Source organism: Scyliorhinus torazame, chromosome 12 (assembly GCF_047496885.1).
Source record: "Scyliorhinus torazame isolate Kashiwa2021f chromosome 12, sScyTor2.1, whole genome shotgun sequence".
Taxonomy (NCBI): Eukaryota; Metazoa; Chordata; class Chondrichthyes; order Carcharhiniformes; family Scyliorhinidae; genus Scyliorhinus; species Scyliorhinus torazame.
Window position 1 is genome coordinate 95,308,003 of NC_092718.1, and position 23,315 is coordinate 95,331,317.

General features: G+C 53.1%; 1 protein-coding gene across 2 annotated transcripts in view; it reads right to left on the reverse strand.

The window, feature by feature from the left end:
• Positions 1 to 23,315, reverse strand: part of LOC140386575 (E3 ubiquitin-protein ligase CBL-like) — a 170,792-nt gene that overhangs the window by 30,728 nt on the left and 116,749 nt on the right. The window contains exons 5-13 of one of the 2 annotated variants that reach the window (XM_072469013.1): positions 22,452 to 22,589; positions 21,511 to 21,598; positions 20,470 to 20,601; positions 19,334 to 19,543; positions 14,034 to 14,168; positions 13,149 to 13,391; positions 11,113 to 11,213; positions 8,141 to 8,314; positions 6,931 to 6,995 (exon numbers count right to left, since the gene is read on the reverse strand). In XM_072469013.1, coding sequence (XP_072325114.1) covers positions 6,931 to 6,995; positions 8,141 to 8,314; positions 11,113 to 11,213; positions 13,149 to 13,391; positions 14,034 to 14,168; positions 19,334 to 19,543; positions 20,470 to 20,601; positions 21,511 to 21,598; positions 22,452 to 22,589 — 1,286 coding nt within the window. The remainder of the gene's footprint in view (positions 1 to 6,930; positions 6,996 to 8,140; positions 8,315 to 11,112; positions 11,214 to 13,148; positions 13,392 to 14,033; positions 14,169 to 19,333; positions 19,544 to 20,469; positions 20,602 to 21,510; positions 21,599 to 22,451; positions 22,590 to 23,315) is intronic. The other variant, XM_072469014.1, reaches the window with a different exon arrangement.

Consider the following 23,315-nt stretch of genomic DNA (forward strand, 5'->3'; position numbering starts at 1 on the left):
CAAGCAGTGTCTTTCCAGATGCTCAGAAATCCTATCCTTCAGTACCCTTTCCATGACTTTGCCTACCACCGAAGTAAGACTAACTGGCCTGTAATTCCCAGGGTTATCCCAAGTCCCTTTTTTGAACAGGAGCACGACATTCGCCACTCTCCAATCCCCTGGTACCACCCCTGTTGACAGTGAGGACGAAAAGATCATTGCCAACGGCTCTGCAATTTCATCTCTTGCTTCCCATAGAATCCTTGGATATATCCCGTCAGGCCCGGGGGACTTGTCTATCCTCAAGTTTTTCAAAATGCCCAACACATCTTCCTTCCTAACAAGTATTTCCTCGAGCTTACCAGTCTGTTTCACACTGTCCTCTCCAACAATATGGCCCCTCTCATTTGTAAATACAGAAGAAAAGTACTCGTTCAAGACCTCTCCTATCTCTTCAGACTCAATACACAATCTCCCGCTACTGTCCTTGATCGGACCTACCCTCGCTCTACTCATTCTCATATTTCTCACATATGTGTAAAAGGCCTTGGGGTTTTCTTTGATCCTACCCGCCAAAGATTGTTCATGCCCTCTCTTAGCTCTCCTAATCCCTTTCTTCAGTTCCCTCCTGGCTATCTTGTATCCCTCCAACGCCCTGTCTGAACCTTGTCTCCTCAGCCTTACATAAGTCTCCTTTTTCCTCTTAACAAGACATTCAACCTCTCTTGTCAACCATGGTTCCCTCACTCGACCATCTCTTCCCTGCCTGACAGGGACATACATAATCAAGGACACGTAGTACCTGTTCCTTGAACAAGTTCCACATTTCACTTGTGTCCTTCCCTGACAGCCTATGTTCCCAACTTATGCACTTCAATTCTTGTCTGACAACATCGTATTTACCCTTCCCCCAATTGTAAACCTTGCCCTGTTGCACGCACCTATCCCTCTCCATTACTCAAGTGAAAGTCACAGAATTGTGGTCACTATCTCCAAAATGCTGCCCCACTAACAAATCTATCACTTGCCCTGGTTCATTACCAAGTACTAAATCCAATATTGCCCCTCCTCTGGTCGGACAATCTACATACTGTGTTCGAAAAGCTTCCTGGACACACTGCACAAACAACACCCCATCCAAGCTATTTGATCTAAAGAGTTTCCACTCAATGTTTGGGAAGTTAAAGTCACCCATGACTACTACCCTGTGACTTCTGCACCTTTCCAAAATCTGTTTCCCAATCTGTTCCTCCACATCTCTGCTACTATTGGGAGGCCTTTAGAAAATTCCTAACAAGGTGACTGCTCCTTTCCTATTTCTGACTTCAGCCCATACTACCTCAATAGGGTGATACTCCTCGAACTGCCTTTCTGCAGCTGTTATACTATCTCTAATTAACAATGCCACCCCCCACCTCTTTTACCACCCTCCCTAATCTTATTGAAACATCTATAACCAGGGACATCCAACAACCATTTCTGCCCCTCTTCTATCCAAGTTTCCGTGATGGCCACCACATCGTAATCCCAAGTACCAATCCATGCCTTAAGTTCACCCACCTTATTCCTAATGCTTCTTGCGTTGAAGTACACACACTTCAACCCATCTCCGTGCCTGCAAGTACTCTCCTTTGTCAGTGTTCCCTTCCCCACTGGCTCATTACACGCTTTGGCGTCCTGAATATCGGCTACCTTAGTTGCTGGACTACAAATCCTGTTCCCATTCCCCTGCCAAATTAGTTTAAACCCTCCCGAAGAGTACTAGAAAACCCCCCTCCCAGGATATTGGTGCCCCTCTGGTTCAGATGCAACCCGTCCTGCTTGTATAGGTCCCACCTTCCCCAGAATGCGCTCCAATTATCCAAATACCTGAAGCCCTCCCTCCTACACCATTCCTGCAGCCACGTGTTCAGCTGCACTCTCTCCCTATTCCTAGCCTCGCTATCACGTGGCACCGGCAACAAACCAGAGATGACAACTCTGTCTGTCCTGGCTTTTAACTTCCAGCCTAACTCCCTAAACTCGTTTATTAACTCCACACCCCTTTTCCTACCGACGTTGTTGGTACCAATGTGCACCATGACTTCTGGCTGCTCCCCCTCCCCCTTAAGGATCCTGAAGACATGATCCGAGACATCCCTGGCCCTGGCACCCGGGAGGCACCATACCTTCCGGGAGTCTCGCTCGCGACCACAGAATCTCCTATCTATTCCCCTAACCATTGAATCTTCTACATCTATTGCTTTTCTATTCTCCCCCCTTCCCTTCTGAGCCCCAGAGCCAGACTCAGTGCCAGAGTCCTGGCCGCTAGGGCCTTCCCCCGGTAGGTCATCCACCCCAACAGCATCCAAAATGGTATACTTGTTTTGAAGGGGAACAGCCACAATGGATCCCTGCACTATCTGCCCGTTCGGTTTCCTTCCCCTGACTGTAACCCAGCTATTCTTGTCCTGTACCGTGGGTGTGGTTACCACCCTGTAACTCTTCTCTATCACCCCCTCTGCCTCCCGGATGATCCGAAGTTCATCCAGCTTCAGATCCAGTTCCCTAACACGGTCTTTGAGGAGCTGAAGTTGGGTGCACTTCCCGCAGGTATAGTCAGCGGGGACACCGGTGGTATCCCTCACCACCCACATCCTACAGGAGGAGCATGCAACTGGCCTAGCCTCCATCCCCTCTTACCTTACAGAATATAGCTGCCCTGTGGACCAACTGGATTTCCGCCCTCCGACTCTGCTCCCAGTCAGCTGCACTCTCTGTAAACTCCTGGCTCTCTTTTCACTCTTTGCAGAAATGTAGGAAACAAAATGAAAGGAGCACCTTACTCCCTCCTCACCTAACTCCCTCAGTCACCAAACTCTCACTATAGCACTCAAATGCACCAAATTCAGCACTCCCTCAGTCACCAAACTCTCACTATAGCACTCAAATGCAGCCGCTGGACGTTCATCAGGTCGGAGGTCCAGCGGCTGCTGCGGGAAGGCATCATCGAGGCCAGCAAGAGCCCCTGGAGAGCCCAAGTGGTAGTTGTAAAGACTGGGGAGAAACACAGGATGGTCATTGACATCAGTCAGACCATCAATCGATACACGCAGCTCGACGTGTACCCCGTCCCTTGCATAGCTGATATGATCACTCAGATTGCACAGTACCGGGTCTTCTCCACAGTGGACCTGAATTCTGCCTACCACCAGCTCCCCATCCGCCAGGCGGACCGCCAATACACTGCGTTCGAAGCAGACGGCCGCCTTTACCACTTCCTTAGGGTCCCTTTCGGCGTCACTAACGGGGTCTCGGTCTTCCAACGTGAGATGGACCGAATGGTTGACCGGTACGGACTGCGGGCCACCTTCCCGTACCTAGATAACGTCACCATCTGCGGCCACGACCAGCAGGACCACAACGCTAACCTCTTCAAATTTCTCCACACCGCTAAACTCCTTAACCTCACATACAATAAGGTGAATTGCGTGTTCCGCACCAACCGCTTAGCCATCCTTGACTATGTTGTGGAAAATGGAGTTCTAGGGCTCGACCCCGACTGCATGTGCCCCCTCATGGAACTCCCCCTTCCCCACTGCCCCAAAGTCCTGAAACGATGCCTGGGGTTTTTCTCCTATTATGCCCAGTGGGCCCCTAACTATGCGGACAAGGCCCGCCCACTCATCCACTCCACAGTTTACCCCCTGATGGCTGAGGCCCGCCAGGCCTTTAACCGCATCAAGGCAGACATCGCCAAAGTCACGATGCACGCGGTTGACAAGACCCTCCCTTTTCAGGTCGAGAGCGATGCATCGGATGTTGCTCTGGCCGCCACCCTCAACCAGGCAGGCAGACCAGTGGCATTCTTTTCCTGCACCCTCCATGCCTCTGAAATTCGGCACTCTTCTGTCGAAAAGGAGGCTCGGGCATCGTGGAAGCTGTGTGGCATTGGAGGCATTACCTGGCCGGCAGGAGATTCACTCTCCTCACTGACCAACGGTCGGTTGCCTTCATGTTTAATAATACACAGCGGGGCAAGATCAAAAATGATAAAATCTTCCGGCGGAGGATCGAGCTCTCCACCTACAATTACGAGATTTTGTATCGCCCCGGGAAGCTCAACAATGCCCTATCCCGAGGTACATGTGCCAACGCACAAGTGGACTGACTCCGGGCCCTACACGATGGTCTCTGTCACCCAGGGGTCACCTGGTTCTTTCACTTTATAAAGGCCCGCAACCTGCCCTACTCCATTGCGGAGGTCAGGACTGTCACTAGAGACTGCCAGGTCTGCGCGGAGTGCAAACCGCACTTCTACCGGCCAGACCGAGCGCACCTGGTGAAGGCCTCCCGCCCCTTTGAGCGCCTCAGCATGGATTTCAAAGGGCCCCTCCCCTCCACCGACCGAAACACGTATTTCCTGAACGTGGTCGATGAATATTCCCGATTCCCCTTCGCCATCCCATGCCCCGATATGACGTCTGCCACGGTCATTAAAGCCCTCAACAGCATCTTCGCCCTGTTAGGTTTCCCCACTTAAGTCAACAGCGACCGGGGATCCTCCTTTATGAGTGATGAGCTGTGTCAATTCCTGCTCGGCAAAGGCATTGCCTCGAGCAGGACGACCAGCTACAACCCCCGGGGAAACGGGCAGGTGGAGAGGTAGAACGGGACGGTCTGGAAGGCTGTCCTGCTGGCCCTGCGGTCTAAAAATCTCCCGGTCTCCCGCTGGCAGGAGGTCCTCCCCAACGCGCTCCACTCCATTCGATCGCTACTCTGCACTGCGACTAATGAAATCCCCCATGAACGTCTCCTTGCCTTCCCTAGGAGGTCCACCTCTGGGGTTTCGCTCCCAACTATGGCTGGCAGCCCCAGGACCCGTCCTCCTCCGCAAACATGTGCGGATCCACAAGGCAGACCTGTTGGTCGAAAGGGTACAACTTCTTCATGCAAACCCGCAGTACGCCTACGTGGCGTACCCCGGCGGCCACCAGGACACAGTCTCCCTCTGGGACCTGACACCATCTTGATCCCCATCCCCGCCCCCCCCGTCCAATTGCCCCGGCGCCACTCACCCTTCCCCCAGCGCACCTCACTACAGCCTCCACCCCAGGACGATCCGTCCTCCCACTGGTTCCACCCGGGGATGAAGATGAGGACAACACGCTCCCGGAGTCACAGGCGACCAAGTCGGTGCCTGCATCACCACCAGGACCGAGGCGCTCACAGAGGAGAATCAAGGCACCCGACCGGCTGAATTTGTAAATTTTCACCAGACTGTAAACTTAAAATTTTCACAAACCTGTACATTTTTTTTTCCACCATCCCCGCTGGACTCTTTTTTAACAGGGGGTGAATGTGGTAGTCACCACTGATTGTATAATAGTTGTTATTAGAGGTAATACAGTAAGGCTCCTGTACTACAGGTACGGGGGTGAATCCCTGCCTGCTGGCTCCGCTCAGTAGGTGGAGTATAAATGTGTGTGCACACCGAGCTGCTCCCATTCTGGGAGCAGCTGCAGGAGGCCACACATCTCTGCGTAACAAAGCCTCGATTACTCTCTACTCGCTTCTCGTCGTAATTGATAGTGATAAGTAAGGTGTGTGTGTATTTGTATGTGTGCTTGTGTGGGGGGGATTGAATAAGTGTCTGCCTATCTGTGTGTGTGCGTATATGGGGTGAGATTGAGTGAGTGTGTGTGTTTGTGAGAGATTGAGAGTGAGTGTGCATACATCTGTGTGTGTGTGCATGTGCGGGGGGGGGAGTTTGAGTAAGTGTGTGTGTGAGTGTACATGTGTGGGGGGCATTTCAAGTGAGTGTGGGTGTGTGGGTTGGAGATTAAGTGAATGCGTGTGTGTATATGTGTGTGTGAGAATGAGAGTGTATATATCTGTGTGTGTGGATGGGAGGAGATTGAATAAATAGGTGTGTATCTGTGTGTGCGGGTGGTGGGGGGCAATTGAGTAAGTGTGTGTGCATGTGAGTATGCATGTGTGTGGTTAGATTAAATGTGTGTGTGTATCTGTGTGTGTCTGTAACTGGGGGGCGGGGGGCGGTTGATTAAGAGTGTGTGCATGTGTCAGGGAGATTGAGTGTGTGTGTATATCTGTGTATGTGCATGTGTGGGGATGAGGTTGAGTGAGTGTGTGTGTGTGGGGGGGTGCAGATTGAGTAAATGTCTGTGTATCTGTGTATGTGCTTTTTGGATGGAGATTAAGTGAGCGTGTGAGTATCTGTGTGTGCGCGGGGGGCAAATTAAATAACTCTGTGTGTATCTATATGTGTGCATGTATGGGGGAGATTGAATGAGTGTGTGTGTGTATCTGTGTGTGCACGTGTGTGGGAGGGAGATTAAGTGAGTGTATCTGTGTGTGTGCATGTGCAAGTGTGAGAGATTGAGTAGGTGTGTGCATGTATCTGTGTGTGTGCATGTGGGGCCGGTTTAGCTCAGTTGGCTGGACAGCTGGTTCATGGTGCAGAGCAAGACCAACAGCAGAGGTTCAATTCCCGTACCAGCTGAGGTTATTCATGAAGGCTCCGCCTGGGCAGCACTGCTGCACATGGGTGGGATGGGGCACGGTATGGTGCTGGGTGGTGGTGGTGCCCGGTGCATGCTCATGGTAGTGGGGGGCAGGGATGGCAGGTGGGGCGTCATGAAGCTTGCGGCAGCTCCCGCTCGCTACCACACTTGGAAACATTTCCATTAAATCGTGCCTGTTATCTCTTTCTCCCCACAGACCCTGCTGGACTTATCCAGCATTTTCTGTTTTTATTTCAGATTTCAGACATCTGTCGTATTTTGCTTTTATACAATCTCCTTGCTCTTGCTTGCCATGAATAAAGAGAGAGAGAAAGACACATCCCAGCAAACTGCTGAGAGACACTTGCTGAATGTCTTGGCTGGTCTCTTTCCCTGAAGCTGATATTAATGTCCCCCATTACCATCACTTCATGGTGCGGACACTAACCTGTTGGGGTCCTGGGCCTCTGGGTGGTCTGCGATTCCTCTACTGGCTGCTCGCTTCGCATCACCCTATGAAAAGCAGGGAGACTCTGTGTGATGAACGGTTATTGTATTACTGTACCCTTATCATCATGTAAGGTGATGTCCCCTTTAAGACCGGGCTTGGAACCCTGGGGGACTCCGTATCTGGCTCCGCCCACCTGGGAGTCATATATAAGGGGCTGCCTTGCAGGCGGCACCCACTAAGCACCCGTCTCGGCACCAGGCTAGTTCTTAGCTTATTAAAGCCTTTACCGTTTTACTCTCTAGCGTCGTTATTGAGGGTACAACACTCTTAGAGATGGAGGGGGAGTGTCGCATGAGGAAAGTGGAGGGTTTGCTGGATACCCTGTACACCCCCATGCAACCCTCCTGCAGTCCCCACCCCACACACTCTCCCTTCCAGAGAGTACAATCAGCCTGGAAGTGCCTTTAACAGTCTACCCTATTCCTTGTCCCCTGCTGATGGGGCAGGTGGAATTCCACAGACCTCAAGACACAGCAATTCTCCATTTGTTTCATCATCTGGTCAGGATCCATCCCTGGGATCCTGACGGAAAAGGTATCGGACAGAGAGAGTATATCCCAGGGGGATGAGAGACTTCAGTCAATGTTGGGAGAGACAGGCAGAAACTGGGATTGTTCTCCTCGGAACAGAGAATGTTCAGGGCGGGGTAGAATCGAGGCCGTTCAAAATCCTGAGGTGGGGGGTTTGGATCTCGTAAGTTAGGCGAAAGTGTTTCCACTTGGCAGGAGGGTGGGTGACCAGAGGGACACAGATTGAAGAGATTCGGCAGAAGAACCGAAGGGGGGGATTAGGAGAATGATTTTGATACAGTGAGTTGTTGTGGGTCTGGAAGGTGCTGCCTGAAGGGGCAGTGGAAGCAGATTCAACAGGAACTTTCCATAGAGAGGAATTGGAGAACTACTGGAAGGGGGGAAATTTGCTGGAACGATGGGGGAGAAGGATTGGAGGGGGGATAAACTGGAGAGATCTTTAAAAGAGACAGCACAGGGCACGATGGGTCGAATGTTGATGTTGTTGGAGCTCATTGGGGATTGGTTCAAATCCTGCCTTGCCTTTGAGATTTGAGTGAATCCATCTCCTGGTTTGCTCCCATCAGGCTCCCATACATTTCAGCTCAAACACTCAGTGCCGAAGGTCAAACAGTTACCATGACGCCCAGCCAGTGGGGGGCGGATGGGTGACAGCGAGAGACACGAAGGGGGGCTGGGAGCGAACGGTGCACAAGGTCACCGCGGGGTCATCATCGTCATCTTCCTCGTCGTCGTCCTCCTCCTCGCTGCTCGACCACTCCTCAAAGGTGAAGGGTGTTCTGGGATAGGTTCTGATGGACGCCAGACAACGAGAATGGGACAGGATCGGAGATGGAGATGAAGGGAGGGGGGGTGGGAAACACATTGACACGGAGAGAGAGAAAGAGGGACAAGGAGAGAGAGGAAGGCATGACGAGAGACAGGGAGAGAGAGAGACATGGGGACACAGAGAGAAAGAGGATCATTGGGACATGGAGTGAGAGACATAGGCATAGAGACAGATGAAGGAAAGCATGGAGGGAGGGAGAGAGAGAGAGACAAAGATGTGCAGAAAGAGGGCATAGACAGGAAGGAAGGAGATAAGTGTGGGCGTGAGTGAGTGAGCAAGGGAGGAATGGAGAGGACAAGAAAGACAGAGAGAAACAGAGGGAGGAGACAAAGAGAACACAGACCCACACACACACACACACACAAAGGTACATACACACACACAGGTACAGGGAGAGAAAATGATCAATATTATTCTGACCAGAGCGGTGCAGCTCCACATAGACATTTGACAGCATTCAGTAAGTTGTTGAGGGCTCACAGGAGGTGAGGGGTGTGGTAGTCACCACTGTTGTATTATATTGTATATATGGGTATTGCGATAAGGCCCCTGTACTACAGGTACGGGGGTAGATCCCTGCCTGCTGGCTCCGCCCAGTAGGTGGAGTATAAATGTGTGTGCTCTCCGAACAGCAGCCACTTTGTAAGCTGCTGTAGGAGGCCACGCATTTCTGTGTAATAAAGCCTTGATTACATTCTACTCTCGTCTCGTCGTAATTGATAGTGCATCAAGGGGTTTCTGGGTGGTGGGTGTGGTGAGCTCGGCTGCGAGGTGAGAATCACAGAGCTGGCAGGAATAGACGGGCAGTTATTTAATTTGGTGTCCAACTGAGACACAAGGATCGGAGAGGTGCCAGGCTCCAGGAAAGGCCCAAGGCCCTACAGACACAGGGGAGGCCCCAGGCCCCGGGGAAGGCACCAGGAGAGATCCCAGGCCCAATACACAAAGCAGGCGAGGCCCAAGGCTACAGGCCCAGGCTCCAGGAGGGACCCATGGGCCAACATGCAGAGGGGAGACCTCGGTTAAGTTCCCAAGGCTCCAGTTGCTGGAGGCTCCAAGTTCCAAGCCCTGGGCCCATCACACAGAGCAGGGGAGTGCTGGCTCCAGGATAAGCCACAGAAACCAGGAGGTGATCCCAGGTCCCAACTACAGAGCAAGGCGGACCCCGGCCTCGCACATCCAGGCCTGGGTTCACAGATCCTGGGTCTGGTTCTCGTGGGTCTGTGACTGGCCTCGCATCCCAGGATTACAGGGAGGAGTTGGCAAGAAATGCAGGCAGAAATTCTGCTTACAAAGCTATTCCTATTGGACAGAGCGATACCACGGTCGACGTGGATTGAGGAAGGGAGTGTCATAGATTGCAGGGCTCGATAACATCTGTGACTATCACAGTCCAGCCACACAGTCCCTAACCCTGAACCTTGAGCCTACCAGCGGCATCCCCTCAAAAAGGAGAATCAACACCCAGTCCCCTTCATCAGGACCCCCCTGAAAGAGAAGCAGCCATTTTCTCTGAGAGAGTGGGGGTGAGAGAGAGAGAAAGGGGGAGGAGTTTGCAGGAGGGTGAGAGAGTAATGAGAGAGACAGGAGAGAGTGGGAGAAAGGGGCAGGAAAGGGAAAGGGCGCAGATTAGCAGAAAGAAGGGAGCAGGAGAGAGAAAGGTGCAGGTGAGGTAGCAAGGGCTCGAGGAGAGAGAGAGGAAGATGGAGTTGGGAGAAAGAGGGGGATAGAGGGATGGGGGAGAGAGGGATGGGGAGAGAGGGATGCATGGGGGGAGAGAGAGAGACGGGGAAAGAGAGAAGGTGAGAGCAAGGAGGGAGAAGGGAGGGGGACAAAGGTTGAGGGGGAGAAATAGATGGGGGGAAAAAGGGACAGAGAGAGGGCAGAGAGTTGGGGAGAAAGAGGGGAAGGGGGAGATAGAGAGGGGGGAGGGGCAGAGAGGGGGAGGGGCAGAGAGGGGGAGGGGCAGAGAGGGGGAGGGGCAGAGAGGGGGAGGGGGAGAGGGAGGAGAGAGTGGGCGCGAAAGGGTGGGGGAGAGAGGGAGGGGGTGAGTGAGGGGAAGAGAGGGATGGGAGAGAGAGGGAGGGGAGAGAGGGAGGGGAGAGAGTGGGGGAAGAGAGGGAGGGGGAGAGATGGAGCGGGAGAGAGGGAGGGGGAGAGATGGAGCGGGAGAGAGGGAGGGGGCAGAGAGGGAGGGGGCAGAGAGGGAGGGGGTCAGAGAAAGAGGGGGACGTGGGAGAAGGAGAAGGAGAGAAGTGAGGGAGAGGTGGAGAGAGACAGGTGGAGAAAGGGAGCGAGGAGAGGGAGGGAGAGAGGCGAGGGTGACAGGGGAGGGAGAGAGGGGAGGAAGTGTGAAGAGGGAGGGGGGAGAGAAGGGGGAAGAGAGAGAAAATGGATAGAAAGAGGAGAAAGAGTTGGACAGAGGAAGAGAGAGGGAGAACAAGAGGGAAGGAGAGGGGGCAGAAAGGGGGAGAGGCATGGTTGAAGGGATGTGAGATGAGGTCACAGAGAGATGAAGCCGTCAGCAGAGAGAGGGTGTAAGGTGGGTGGGGGGGGGAGGAGAGGAGAGAGAATTAAGAGGGAGATAGAGAGAGGAGGGGGGGGGGAGTGGTTTTGGGTGAAGAGGTTGATTTTTGGTGTTTTGGAGGGGTGCTGTTATCTGGGGGAGTAATTGATGGGAATGGGGGAAGGGTGGAGAGCAGCCATTAAAGGGTAAGGGAAGGAGGGGTTATAAGGTGTTGGGGGAGGGGGGCCACTTACTGCGTTGTAGGTCCTGAGCCACTCGGGCGACTGCTTGCCGGGGTCACAAGGGGCAGTGGAACCGGGTACTTGGCGTCCACTATGATCCCATTGATTGTTCCCTGGGCAGAGAGAGAAAGGAGGTCAAAGTTCAGACAGACTGGAGGCAGGAAAATTAATACCCTCCTCGTCTGCACCCAAGAGCCACCTTCATCCTAAACACAAAACACATATACTCGCTGCTGTGGGCTCCCTGCCTTACTGACAATCATGGCCACTATTGAGGCAGTGAGCTAGCTATCCAATTGGGTGAGGAATCGCTCATTCCACAGTGAACGTCCACACACGTGCAGGAAATGGTGGTTATTCCAGGAGTTTGCAGCCATCTCTTCTGCACTCCATTATCACTACCTCGTCCCCTTCCATATTGTAACAATAAATCCTGTCACCAACTCAGTAGATTGTAACGCTCTTCATTAGTACTGAGCCTCTGACACTGCAGCACCCTCTCAGTACTGGCCCTCTGACAGTGCAGCTCTCCCTCAGTCCTGACCCTCTGACAGTGCAGCACTCCCTCAGTACTGGCCCTCTGACAGTGCAGCTCTCCCTCAGTCCTGACCCTCTGACAGTGCAGCATTCCCTCAGTCCTAACCCTCTGACAGCGCAGCACTCCCTCAGTACTGCCCCTCTGACAGTGCAGCACCCCCTCAGTACTGACCCTCTGACAGTGCAGCACTCCCTCAGTACTGGCCCTCTGACAGTGCAGCTCTACCTCAGTCCTGACCCTCCGACAGCGTAGCACTCCCTCAGTCCTGACCCTCTGACAGCGCAGCACTCCCTCAGTACTGCCCCTCTGACAGTGCAGCACTCCCTCAGTACTGACCCTCTGACAGTGCAGCACTCCCTCAGTACTGCCCCTCTGACAGTGCAGCACCCCCTCAGTACTGACCCTCTGACAGTGCAGCACTCCCTCAGTACTGGCCCTCTGACAGTGCAGCTCTCCCTCAGTCCTGACCCTCTGACAGCGTAGCACTCCCTCAGTCCTGACCCTCTGACAGCGCAGCACTCCCTCAGTACTGCCCCTCTGACAGTGCAGCACTCCCTCAGTGCTGACCCTCTGACAGTGCAGCACTCCCTCAGTACTGACCCTCTGAAAGTGCAGCTCTCCCTCAGTATTGACCCTCTAACAGTGCAGCACTCCCTCAGTCCTGGCCCTCTAACAGTGCAGCACTCCCTCAGTCCTGACCCTCTGAAAGTGCAGCTCTCCCTCAGTATTGACCCTCTAACAGTGAAGCACTCCCTCAGTCCTGACCCTCGAACAGTGCAGCACTCCCTCAGTCCTGACCCTATGACAGTGCAGCACTCCCTCAGTACTGACCCTCTGACAATGCAGCTCTCCCTCGGTCCTGACCCTCTGACAGTGCAGAACTCCCTCAGTACTGACCCTCTGACAGTGAAGTACTCCCTCAATAGGGACCTTCTGACAGTGCAGCAGTCCCTCAGTAATGGCCCTCTGACAGTGCAGCACTCCCTCAGTAATGACCCTCTGACAGTGCAGCACTCCCTCAGTACTGACCCTCTGACAGTGCAGCAGTCCCTCAGTCCTGACCCTCTGATAGTGCAGCACTCCCTCAGTACTGACCCTCTGACAGTGCAGCACTCCCTCAGTACTGACACTCTGACAGTGCAGCACTCCCTCAGTACTGACCCTCTGACAGTGCAGCACTCCCTCAGTCCTGACCCTCTGACAGTGCTCCAGTCCCTCAGTACTGACCCTCTGACAGTGCAGCACTCCCTCAGTACTGACCCTCTGACAGTGCAGCACTCCCTCAGTACTGTCCCTCTGACAGTGCAGCGCTCGCTCAGCACTGACCCTCTGACAGTGTAGCACACCCTCAGTACTGTCCCTCTGACAATGCAGCGCTCTCTCAGCACTGACCCTCTGACAGTGCAGCACTCCCTCAGTACTGTCCCTCTGACAATGCAGCGCTCTCTCAGCACTGACCCTCTGACAGTGTAGCACTCCCATGTTTGAACAGCTCCATGCCACGACTTACCGAGCTGGTAGGCCGCCTCTCTGCCCCCTTCCGGCTGTGGATGTCGTCCAGCGCTGTTAGTTTCCCCTCGCGTTGCCTCTTATTGGCTGCCCGGTCTGGAATGGGTGGTGGAGGTCCCCTTGTTGTGCCAACGCCCCCAGTCTGTTTCGTGGGGAGACCAGGGAGAGGCCGGCTCTTCATCCAGTCCAGTAGGACCGCGCTGACGGGTCGCTCGGGCAGGGGAGGAATTGTTGACGTCTTGGGCTGCAAGACAGGAAAGGGTAGGGGCAGTTTAATGATCCCTCAGCCTCCAGCAACCCGGGAAACCGCTCCTCACCACCCGCCCTCTCACTTTCAACCTTGCAATGTTCCCCAGGGAGTGGGTCGCAGGCTGGTAACCTCATCCCCCCCGTGAGTTTGCCTGTGCTATCCCTGGTGGGTAATGTCTCTGATATTTGATCCTTGCAGGTGTCGCACTTGAGCCCCATCACAAGCAGCGGGGGGGAGAACTGAAAGGCAGTTTCTGGCATCTCCTGAATGACAGCACCACAGAAGGCTACCCCAGCTCTCCCCGCCCCTGCCGACCCCCCCTCCCCCGCCCCCCCTCCCCCGCCCCCCCCTCCCCTGCCCCCACACACACTGGTTGCTGATTCTCGCCCCACATGTGGAGGGTGGATGCTGGAAGATTATAGGGGTTTGGGCTGTATGAGGCTGCTGGCGGTAGTCGAGACCAGAATTTGGTTGTGACGCCCAGTGTGGGTTGTGAGGAAATGATGAGGGGGGCTTGTCACAGGGGTCAGGATGTCACACATCGGGGGCCAGGTCTAAATGTTGAAGGGGTCAATCACTGGGGATCAGAGGCAGTGCGAAGATCGGGGAACGGAGACCGGACAACAGAGTGCTCACCTTGGTGGCTGCGCCCAGACTGCTGACGCCGGGGGATGTGTTGTTCCGAGACTGAAGCAGGTCTGTCCTCGGTGGGACAGCTGGTGGAGCAGGATCCAGGCCGGTGGTAGGCATCGGCGATTCTGGTTGCACAGTCTGGGGGACAGAACACACCTGTTATAGATTATAGTCTCAACTGCCAGTCACTCAACACGGAGACCAAACACAACCGCACAATGCAATGTCGCACACCCTCATTCACACATGCATGCACGCACACACTCACTCACTCACACACAATTTTTCTCGCCCTCTCACATACACTCACACACTGGACCCACACCCACTCTCTCCCAACCCCCCCACCCCTGACACACCCACCCACACATACGATCCTCCCCACACACACATCCTCCATACTCACACACAGATCCACACTCACACACGCACTCACACACACTGTAGCCACCTGAGTTGGCCAAGTCCCGATTTAAAATGGAGAACAGCAAAGGCTGAAGGGAAATTCAGCCAACACAGGCAGAAACCAGCAGGTGCAGGTTTGCTGTGTATTAAACTCTGCAACAGCCCAGGCAGCATCGATACCAGCGACCATCAGCATAATAATGTAGCAACCATCTACATACTAATGAGCGATCCCCGGGAACAATCGAAACATTTGGGATAAACAAAGCCGAGTCAGACTCCCCGGCGCCAGCAGGAGCCAACACAAAAGAGGTTAACGGACACCTCAAGACCGGCCATCGATCAGGGAACCGCTCCAGTATTGGAGAAATCGAACCAAGCGATTGGAACGAAGTCCAATCACCTAGAACCGGGTCCGCCCCGAAAGGCGGGAAGCCCCTGGGGACTATAAAGCAAAGCGCCCAAGTTCAAATCGGCCTTCTTGACAGGGTCACTCAGCAACGCGAACCAACCCTTGACAGTGACCGGCTCAACTGCCGCCAAGAGACCGTAAGTCTTAAGTCAGCACTCGCTACGAGATAGGCGCTCCTAGCTACCAGTCCATACTGGCTTTGAATCCCGCAGACTCAGAACCCGAACGAAAGGCCACTTGTTCCCCTGACCTGGTGGGACAGTCCGAAGCTAAGTATAGGCCTGTTAATTGTAGAAGTAGCTTAGAAGTAGAATTTGTGCATGAGTAGCGACTACTGTGTATAATAAATGTGCTTTGATTTGAATCTTACTAATTGGTGTGTTGAGTTATTGATCATTACTTGAACTTGAACCTCGTGGCGGTATCATAAAGATACCTGGCGACTTCAGAGCAAAGGTTATTAAAACAGAGCCAATTGAACCAACCAAAAGTTAGCAACAACACATGCACACACACATATCTACACACACACACAGATACACACACAAACATATCCACATACACACACAGATCCATACACACATACACAGATTCACATACACTGGATCCATACACACACTCACAAACATTGGCCGAGATTGTCCGAAATCCCGGCCAAGTGTTGACGCCAGCGTAAACACCGGAATGCTGTACGCCAGTGTCAACGGGCCTCCTGGTCCAGCAATTCTCCCTTTTTTTAGGGGGCTAGCACGGCGCCGAAGTGCTGCGCGCTGCTCCTGCCCGAAAGGCGGCTCTGCACTGCCGGCGAATGCGTGCCACGGCCGGCGCAGGTCGGCGCATGCGCACCACGGCTGTCTCCGCGCCGGCGCATGTGCATGGTTGCGGTCTCTGCGGAGCAATATGTCAGGGACCGAACAGCGGGCCCGCCCGGAGGGAGGTAGACCCTCTCCAGATCGCAGCTGCCGGTCGACCGGAAGGCCCCCTCCGGAGTCAGATCTGCCCGCCCCCCCACCAGGGCGTCCACATCAGCCGCAGGTCCAATCTCCCGCCAGGTGGTACTAGGTCTGAACCACGGCGGCGGAACTCGGCGGGAGTTCGGCCCGTTGCCCGCGGAGAATCGCCGCGGGGGCCTATTTCAGTGGCCACCGATCAGTGCCACGGCGACCACATGGGCGCGATTGGCGCCAATTCGGCGGTCGGCGGAAAATCAGCTGACCGGCGTCGGAGCGGCGTGGCGGGAATCTCGCGCTCCCCCGGCGATTCTCCGACCCGCCGCCGGTTCGGAGAATCCCGGCCATTAACTCTCACTCACTCACACACGCATTCATGCGCACACACTCTCACACACATGCTCGCATTCACACACACTCTCACACACATGCTCGCATTCACACACACTCTCACACACATGCTCGCATTCACACACACTCTCACACACATGCTCGCATTCACACACACTCTCACACACATGCTCGCATTCACACACACTCTCACACACATGCTCGCATTCACACACACTCTCACGGACACACACATGCATGCAATCACACAAACACCCTCACACACACTCACAAAACCTTACACACAGGCTAGCACGCATAAACACACTCACTCACACAGTCACACACGCACTCGCTCACACACACTCACTCACAATAACATACTCTCTCATACACACATACACTCACTTACACACTCCCGCACACACTCCCTCATACTCACATACATGAACTTACACACAAAAACCTACACACACAAACTCACACTCAAAAACTCACACACAAACTTACACACACAAACTTACACACATAAGCTTAGGCACAAAAGCATACACTTGCTCACATGTTCACACACATACACAGACACATTTACTCACATTCTCTCGCACTCTCACAAACACAGGTTCACATTCACACTCATTCATACACTCATTAGCTCAGTTACACATGGTTACACATATGCATGCATGCACACACATACATAAACATACACACACTCACTCACACTCACTCACCCGCTTACACACACACTCTTGCATGCATGCAAATCCTCAAACGCTCCCTCACAAACACACTCACTCACTCACTTTCACACACTCCCTCACACAACACCAACACTCACTCACATACAAACTCACACACACTGACCATCATGTGCACGCATACACATACACTCACAGTCACACACACTCAAACTCATACACACTCACACACACACTCCAACACCTGCACACACATATTTGCACACAAATTTATGCAAACAGAACCACGCACGCATACACAGCACACAAACTAAACCACACAAACACACAACCAGACATAAACACACACGCCCAAACAAACACACACACATAAAATCAGAAAAAGATAAAATTACATACATACATAAACAGAGCCACACATACAGATAACCAAACATACACTCACACACACTCAAACACGAATGCACGCATAAAATCAGAGATACATTATATTATAATATTATATTACAATAAAATATATATGTTATATTAAGCACCCACACACAAACATACACACAAACTGAACCACACACAACCAAACATGCGCACACACAGATCCACACACATACCCACAGATTCACACACACACACACACACACACACACACAGTTCCACACACACAGATACTCACACAGTCACTTACACACACTCACTCACTGATAATCACACACACACTCACTATCACGCATTCACACACACTCACATTCACTTACACTCACACACCCACACACAAATCCACACAGACAAAGATCCACACACAAACAGATCCACAAAAACACACACACATATATCCACACACAGTCACACACACAGTCATGCACACACTCACTCTTGCACAAACATATACTTATACAGTCACTCACAGACACTCTCTCACACACACACACAGACACTCGCATATACACTCACTCACATACTTATACACACACACTCACTCACACATACTCGCTCACTCACACACATGAAATGACACACACTGTCATGCACACACGTACATACACACTCACTCCACACTCACAGTAACTCCCACGAACACCCGCACACACAAACACAAACACACAAAATGAACCACACACACAATCAAACATACGCACAAGGGAAATCACACAAAAATAGATAGTAAACACAAACACATGCAAACACATATAAGCACACACACATACATACACACTCTCTCTCTCTCACATACACACTTGCTCTTACACACACACTCTCTCACCCACTCACCCACATGGACACACACATACACACACTCACACACAGATTCACTGTCTCTCACACTTTCACAAAAACACAACTCTCCCTCACACACACATTCTCCTCTCACACACTCTCCTCTCACACACACTCCCCTCGCACACTCTCCCTTTGCACACTCTCCCCTCACACACTTCCCCTCGCACACTCTCCCCTCGCACACTCTCCCCTCGTACACTCTCCCTTCGCACACTCTCCCCTCGCACACTCTCCCCTCGCACACAATCTCCCCTCACACAATCTCCCCTCATACATTCTCCTCTCACACACTCTCCCCTCGCGCACACGCGCTCTCTCTCTCTCACATGCACTCTCTCTCCCACGTCTCTCTCTCACACACCTCTCTCTCACACACCTCTCTCTCACACACCTCTCTCACTTTCTCACACTCTCTCTCAGGCTCTCTCTTTCACACACCTCTCTCGCTCTCTCACACTCTCTCTCAGGCTCTCTTTCTCACACACCGCTCTCTCACACAGCTCTCTCACACACCTCTCTCACACTCTCTCTCAGGCTCTCTCTCTCACACGCACTCTCTCTCACACGTCTCTCTCACACACCTCTCTCACTCTCTCACACACTATCAAAGGCTCTCTCTCTCACACAACTCTCTCTCACACACCTCTCTCACTCTCTCACACACTATCAAAGGCTCTCTCTCTCACACACCTCTCTCACACACTATCAAAGGCTCTCTCTCTCACACACCTCTCTCTCATACACCTCTCTCACTCTCTCACACACTATCAAAGGCTCTCTCTCTCACACACCTCTCTCACACACTATCAAAGGCTCTCTCTCTCACACACCTCTCTCTCATACACCTCTCTCACTCTCTCACACACTATCAAAGGCTCTCTCTCTCACACACCTCTCTCACACACTATCAAAGGCTCTCTCTCTCACACACCTCTCTCTCATACACCTCTCTCACTCTCTCACACACTATCAAAGGCTCTCTCTCTCACACACCTCTCTCTCATACACCTCTCTCACTCTCTCACACACTATCAAAGGCTCTCTCTCTCACACACCTCTCTCACACACTATCAAAGGCTCTCTCTCTCACACACCTCTCTCTCACACACCTCTCTCACACTCTCTCAGACTCTCTCTCTCACACACCTGTCTCTCACACTCTCTCTCTCACACACACTCCCCCTCACACTCTCACACTCTCTCTCTCCCACCTTGTCACATAGCCCGTACCTTGTTGAGTGCAGCCAGTTTGTCCATCAGCAGCCCCATGTCCTCAAAGTTATCCTCCTCTTCCTCCTCCTCCTCTGGGACCTGGTTTCTCGGCAGTAGCTCCTCGCTAATTGGCGGTTGGTTGTGCCGGGCTTGGAATGGATCCACCACGATGGATTCCATGCCCTTGATCTCGCAGCGGCAGAATGGGCAGCTGTGCCCGTCTGACTCCTGGTCGGAAGGGGAGGGGGTCACAGGTCAAAGAGCAGGGTCAGTGGGTGGAGTGGAACAACATTCCCTTTTGCAACAGGTGAAAATCCTAAAACACAGGAGGCCATTCAGTTCATCGCGCACTTTGACAGATTTCTCTGATTGGTCCCCTCCACCCACCCACCACTCCCCTCCCTTTCTCTAGCCTCCCCTCTCCCAGTGGCGGTGGGACATAGGGGGCTGGATGCTCCGTTGCCCGACGCCGATATAATCGGCGATTGAATGGAGAATGGCCTCCGACGCCCAAATTGGAGTCAGTGCCAGCCGGCCATGCTCCACCCCCTCTGAAATGGCATCATCGCGTCACGCTCTCTTGCAACGGCGTTGGCATGTCATCAGCATGCTCCCCCGATGCTCCGCCTCCGATGGGCCGAGTTCCTGACCGCGCGGAACACGTATGGTTTGAGCGGTCAGGAAACCGGCGTGGCGGCTGCGGGCTGTGTCCAGCGCCTCCATGCTCGGCGGGTACCGTGCCGCTGGCCGGGGGCACTTCCACGAGGGCTGGAGGGACTGGTGGGGGGGTGTGGCCAGGGGGTGGCCTGTGGGGTTCCGGTGGCAGATCGGGTCCAGGAACGACCGGTGCCATGTTGTATGGCGCGACCACTGCAGGTCGTCGCCGTGCACATGCGCGGCCAGGGACCTGGCCATTCTCCAGCCTTTTTCGGCGCATGAGCCGGGAATTTCACCCGGCACCGCTGCTAGCCCCTCACCGGTACCGGAATTGGTGAGGATTCGGCACCGATTATTGGGTTGTAAAATACCCATGAAATCTCCATTTGAGCCGGCACTTAGCCGCTGTAACGGAGAATCCTGCCCAGGATCTCCCCGTGTACCATGGTGCAAGGAGGGGTAGGAAGGGTTGGCGAGCTTGGGGGGTAGGCACGTACCTGCCAGGTGGTGAGGCAATCATTGCAGATCAGGTGACCACAGGGTTCGATTTTCACATCCTTATCACGCTCGGTGCAAATCTTACAGAGCTGGAAGGTGGAGCCAATGTCACAGTACAACTCATACTGTTCCTGCAGAGAGAATCGGTGTGGGGATTAAGGAAGAGGGAGTTACACAGTGTCTGGTCACCCCAACTCCCCCAGGAAAACAACCCCCTCGAAGCTTAAAGCTGATATTTGCCACCCATCCCTCAAGACCCTCAGAAAAACTAGAATTGGACCCTTTCGAATCGTGGGCGATACAAAAGGAGCCTGTTCCCCCCCCCCCCCGTACCCGTGCTAGGGCTTGGCAAGAACGGTTCGCTGAGCCCTTACCTTCCCCCTGCCATTCCTACACAATCTCCCGCTCCAGATAATGACCCAATTCCCTGTGGAAAGCCTCGATTGAACCTGCCTCCCCTCTCTCGCCCCCTCAGACGGCACCTTCCAGATCCCTACCACTCGCTGCGTCAAAGCATTTCCCCTCGCACGTCATCACTTCGTCTGTCCATCACCTTCAATCTCCCCTCTGGTTCCCAATACTTCCCCCAATGGGAACAGTTTCTCGCGATCCATTCTGTTCAGCCCCTTCTCGGTTTTGAACACCTCGATCAAATCTCCTCACCACCTTGTCTTCTCCGAGGAGAACAATCCCAGTTTCTCCAGACTATCCTCTTCGCTGAAGTTCCCCATTCCTGGAACCATTCCCGTTAATCCTTTCTGCACCCTCTCCCTAATGCCTTCACATCCTCCCTGAAGGGTGATCCCCAGAACTGAGCAATGTAATCCTGTTGAGGCGGAATCAGTATTTCATACAGGTTTACCGTATTCCCCTTGAGAAAGATCGAGGGATCACTGGGATTGTAAGGGGGCGCGAGGCTGCTCGGTTTGTGACAAAACGTTACTCAAGCCCCCCCCCCCCCCCCCCCCCCCCCCCGCCACAATAAGCGTGCCCCGATTCTGATGGAAGGGTTAACCCTGTTCCTGCCTGGTGTCACTGACCCGAGAGACCTGGATATGATCCTGTCGCGAAGGCTCGCACAATCCGGTTAGATCCGGGTTGACGTCACGGCCATCAGGGTAGAGGTAACTGTGGAGAAAGAAAGTGAACAAGTGAGAGAGAGAAACGTCAGTCAGGGTTGCAGTATTAGTGGCAGAGGAAGGAGTCTCTCCATCAGGGCTCTGTTTAAAGGGGTTGTCACTCCGTCAGGGACACTGTTTAAAGGGGTTGTCACTCCGTCAGGGGCACTGTTTAAAGGGGAAGTCCCTCCGTCAGGGACACTGTTTAAAGGGGAAGTCCCTACGTCAGGGACCCTGTTTAAAGGGGGAGTCCCTCCAACAGGGACACTGTTTAAAGGGGTTGTCACTCCGTCAGGGACACTGTTTAAAGGGGAAGTCCCTCCGTCAGGGACACTGTTTAAAGGGGAAGTCCCTACGTCAGGGACCCTGTTTAAAGGGGGAGTCCCTCCAACAGGGACACTGTTTAAAGGGGGAGTCCCTCCATCAGGGACACTGTTTAAAGGGGGAGTCCCTCCGTCAGGGACACTGTTTAAAGGGGGAGTCCCTCCGTCAGGGACACTGTTTAAAGGGGTAGTCACTCCGTCAGGGACACTGTTTAAAGGGGTAGTCACTCCGTCAGGGACACTGTTTAAAGGGGAGTCTCTCCGTCAGGGACACTGTTTAAAGAGGGTGTCTCTCTGTCAGGGACCCTGTTTAAAGAGGGAGTCTCTCCGTCATGGACCCTGTTTAAAGAGGGTGTCTCTCTGTCAGGGACCCTGTTTAAAGAGGGAGTCTCCGTCAAGGACCCTGTTTAAAGAGGGGGTCTCTCTGTCAGGGACCCTGTTCAATGACAAGTTATAACCTTTCGGTTCATGGTGAATATGCTGCTGCACTTGGCAATATTGAGAAGTGTACGGGTTCCTCTGGCTGCGATCTTTACTCACAAGCCTTCGCTGTAGCCCTCCATGAGCGACTGGAAGAGGGGTTTATTCTGGGGGATGGTCTGTAAAATGCTCCCGTCGTCTGTTACATAGCCGATGGCCCACTGCCCCATCCGTGTGCAGCTCAGGCGGAAGATGTAGCTGTGAAGGCAAAAAGAGACTCTGTGTGTTCACACTGCAAGGATCTGTACACACTCACACACGCACTCTCTCACACACTTGCCCCCCCACACACAGATATGCACACACAAAAACACAAACTCATGCATCAAACACACACTCACACACATCAGACACAATCAGATGCACTCACTCACAATCACAGACACACACATCAGTCACACACAAGCACACACACACACACATCAGATACACACTCACACAAAAGATACACATTCACACACAAACACATCAAACACGTATGCACACACACATACACAGACACAGACATCAAACACACATTGACATACATTCAGATACAAACTCAGATACACATACACATCAAACACACACACACTCACCACATATACTCAGACACACACTGACAGACTCACACTCAGACACACATTCAGACACACACACACACATCACATTCAAGCATCAAACACACACACACAGACACATTCACACTCAGACACACATTCAGACACACACACACATCACATTCAGGCATCAAACACACACACACAGACACATTCACACTCAGACACACTCACACTTAAAAACACACACATTAAGTTGCACACAGACACACAGATGCACCCAGGCACACACTAAGATGCACTGAGACACATGCAGACACAAGTAGACAGATGCAGACAGCTTCAATCCAGATGGGTGACACGGTGGAGCAATGGTTAGCACTGC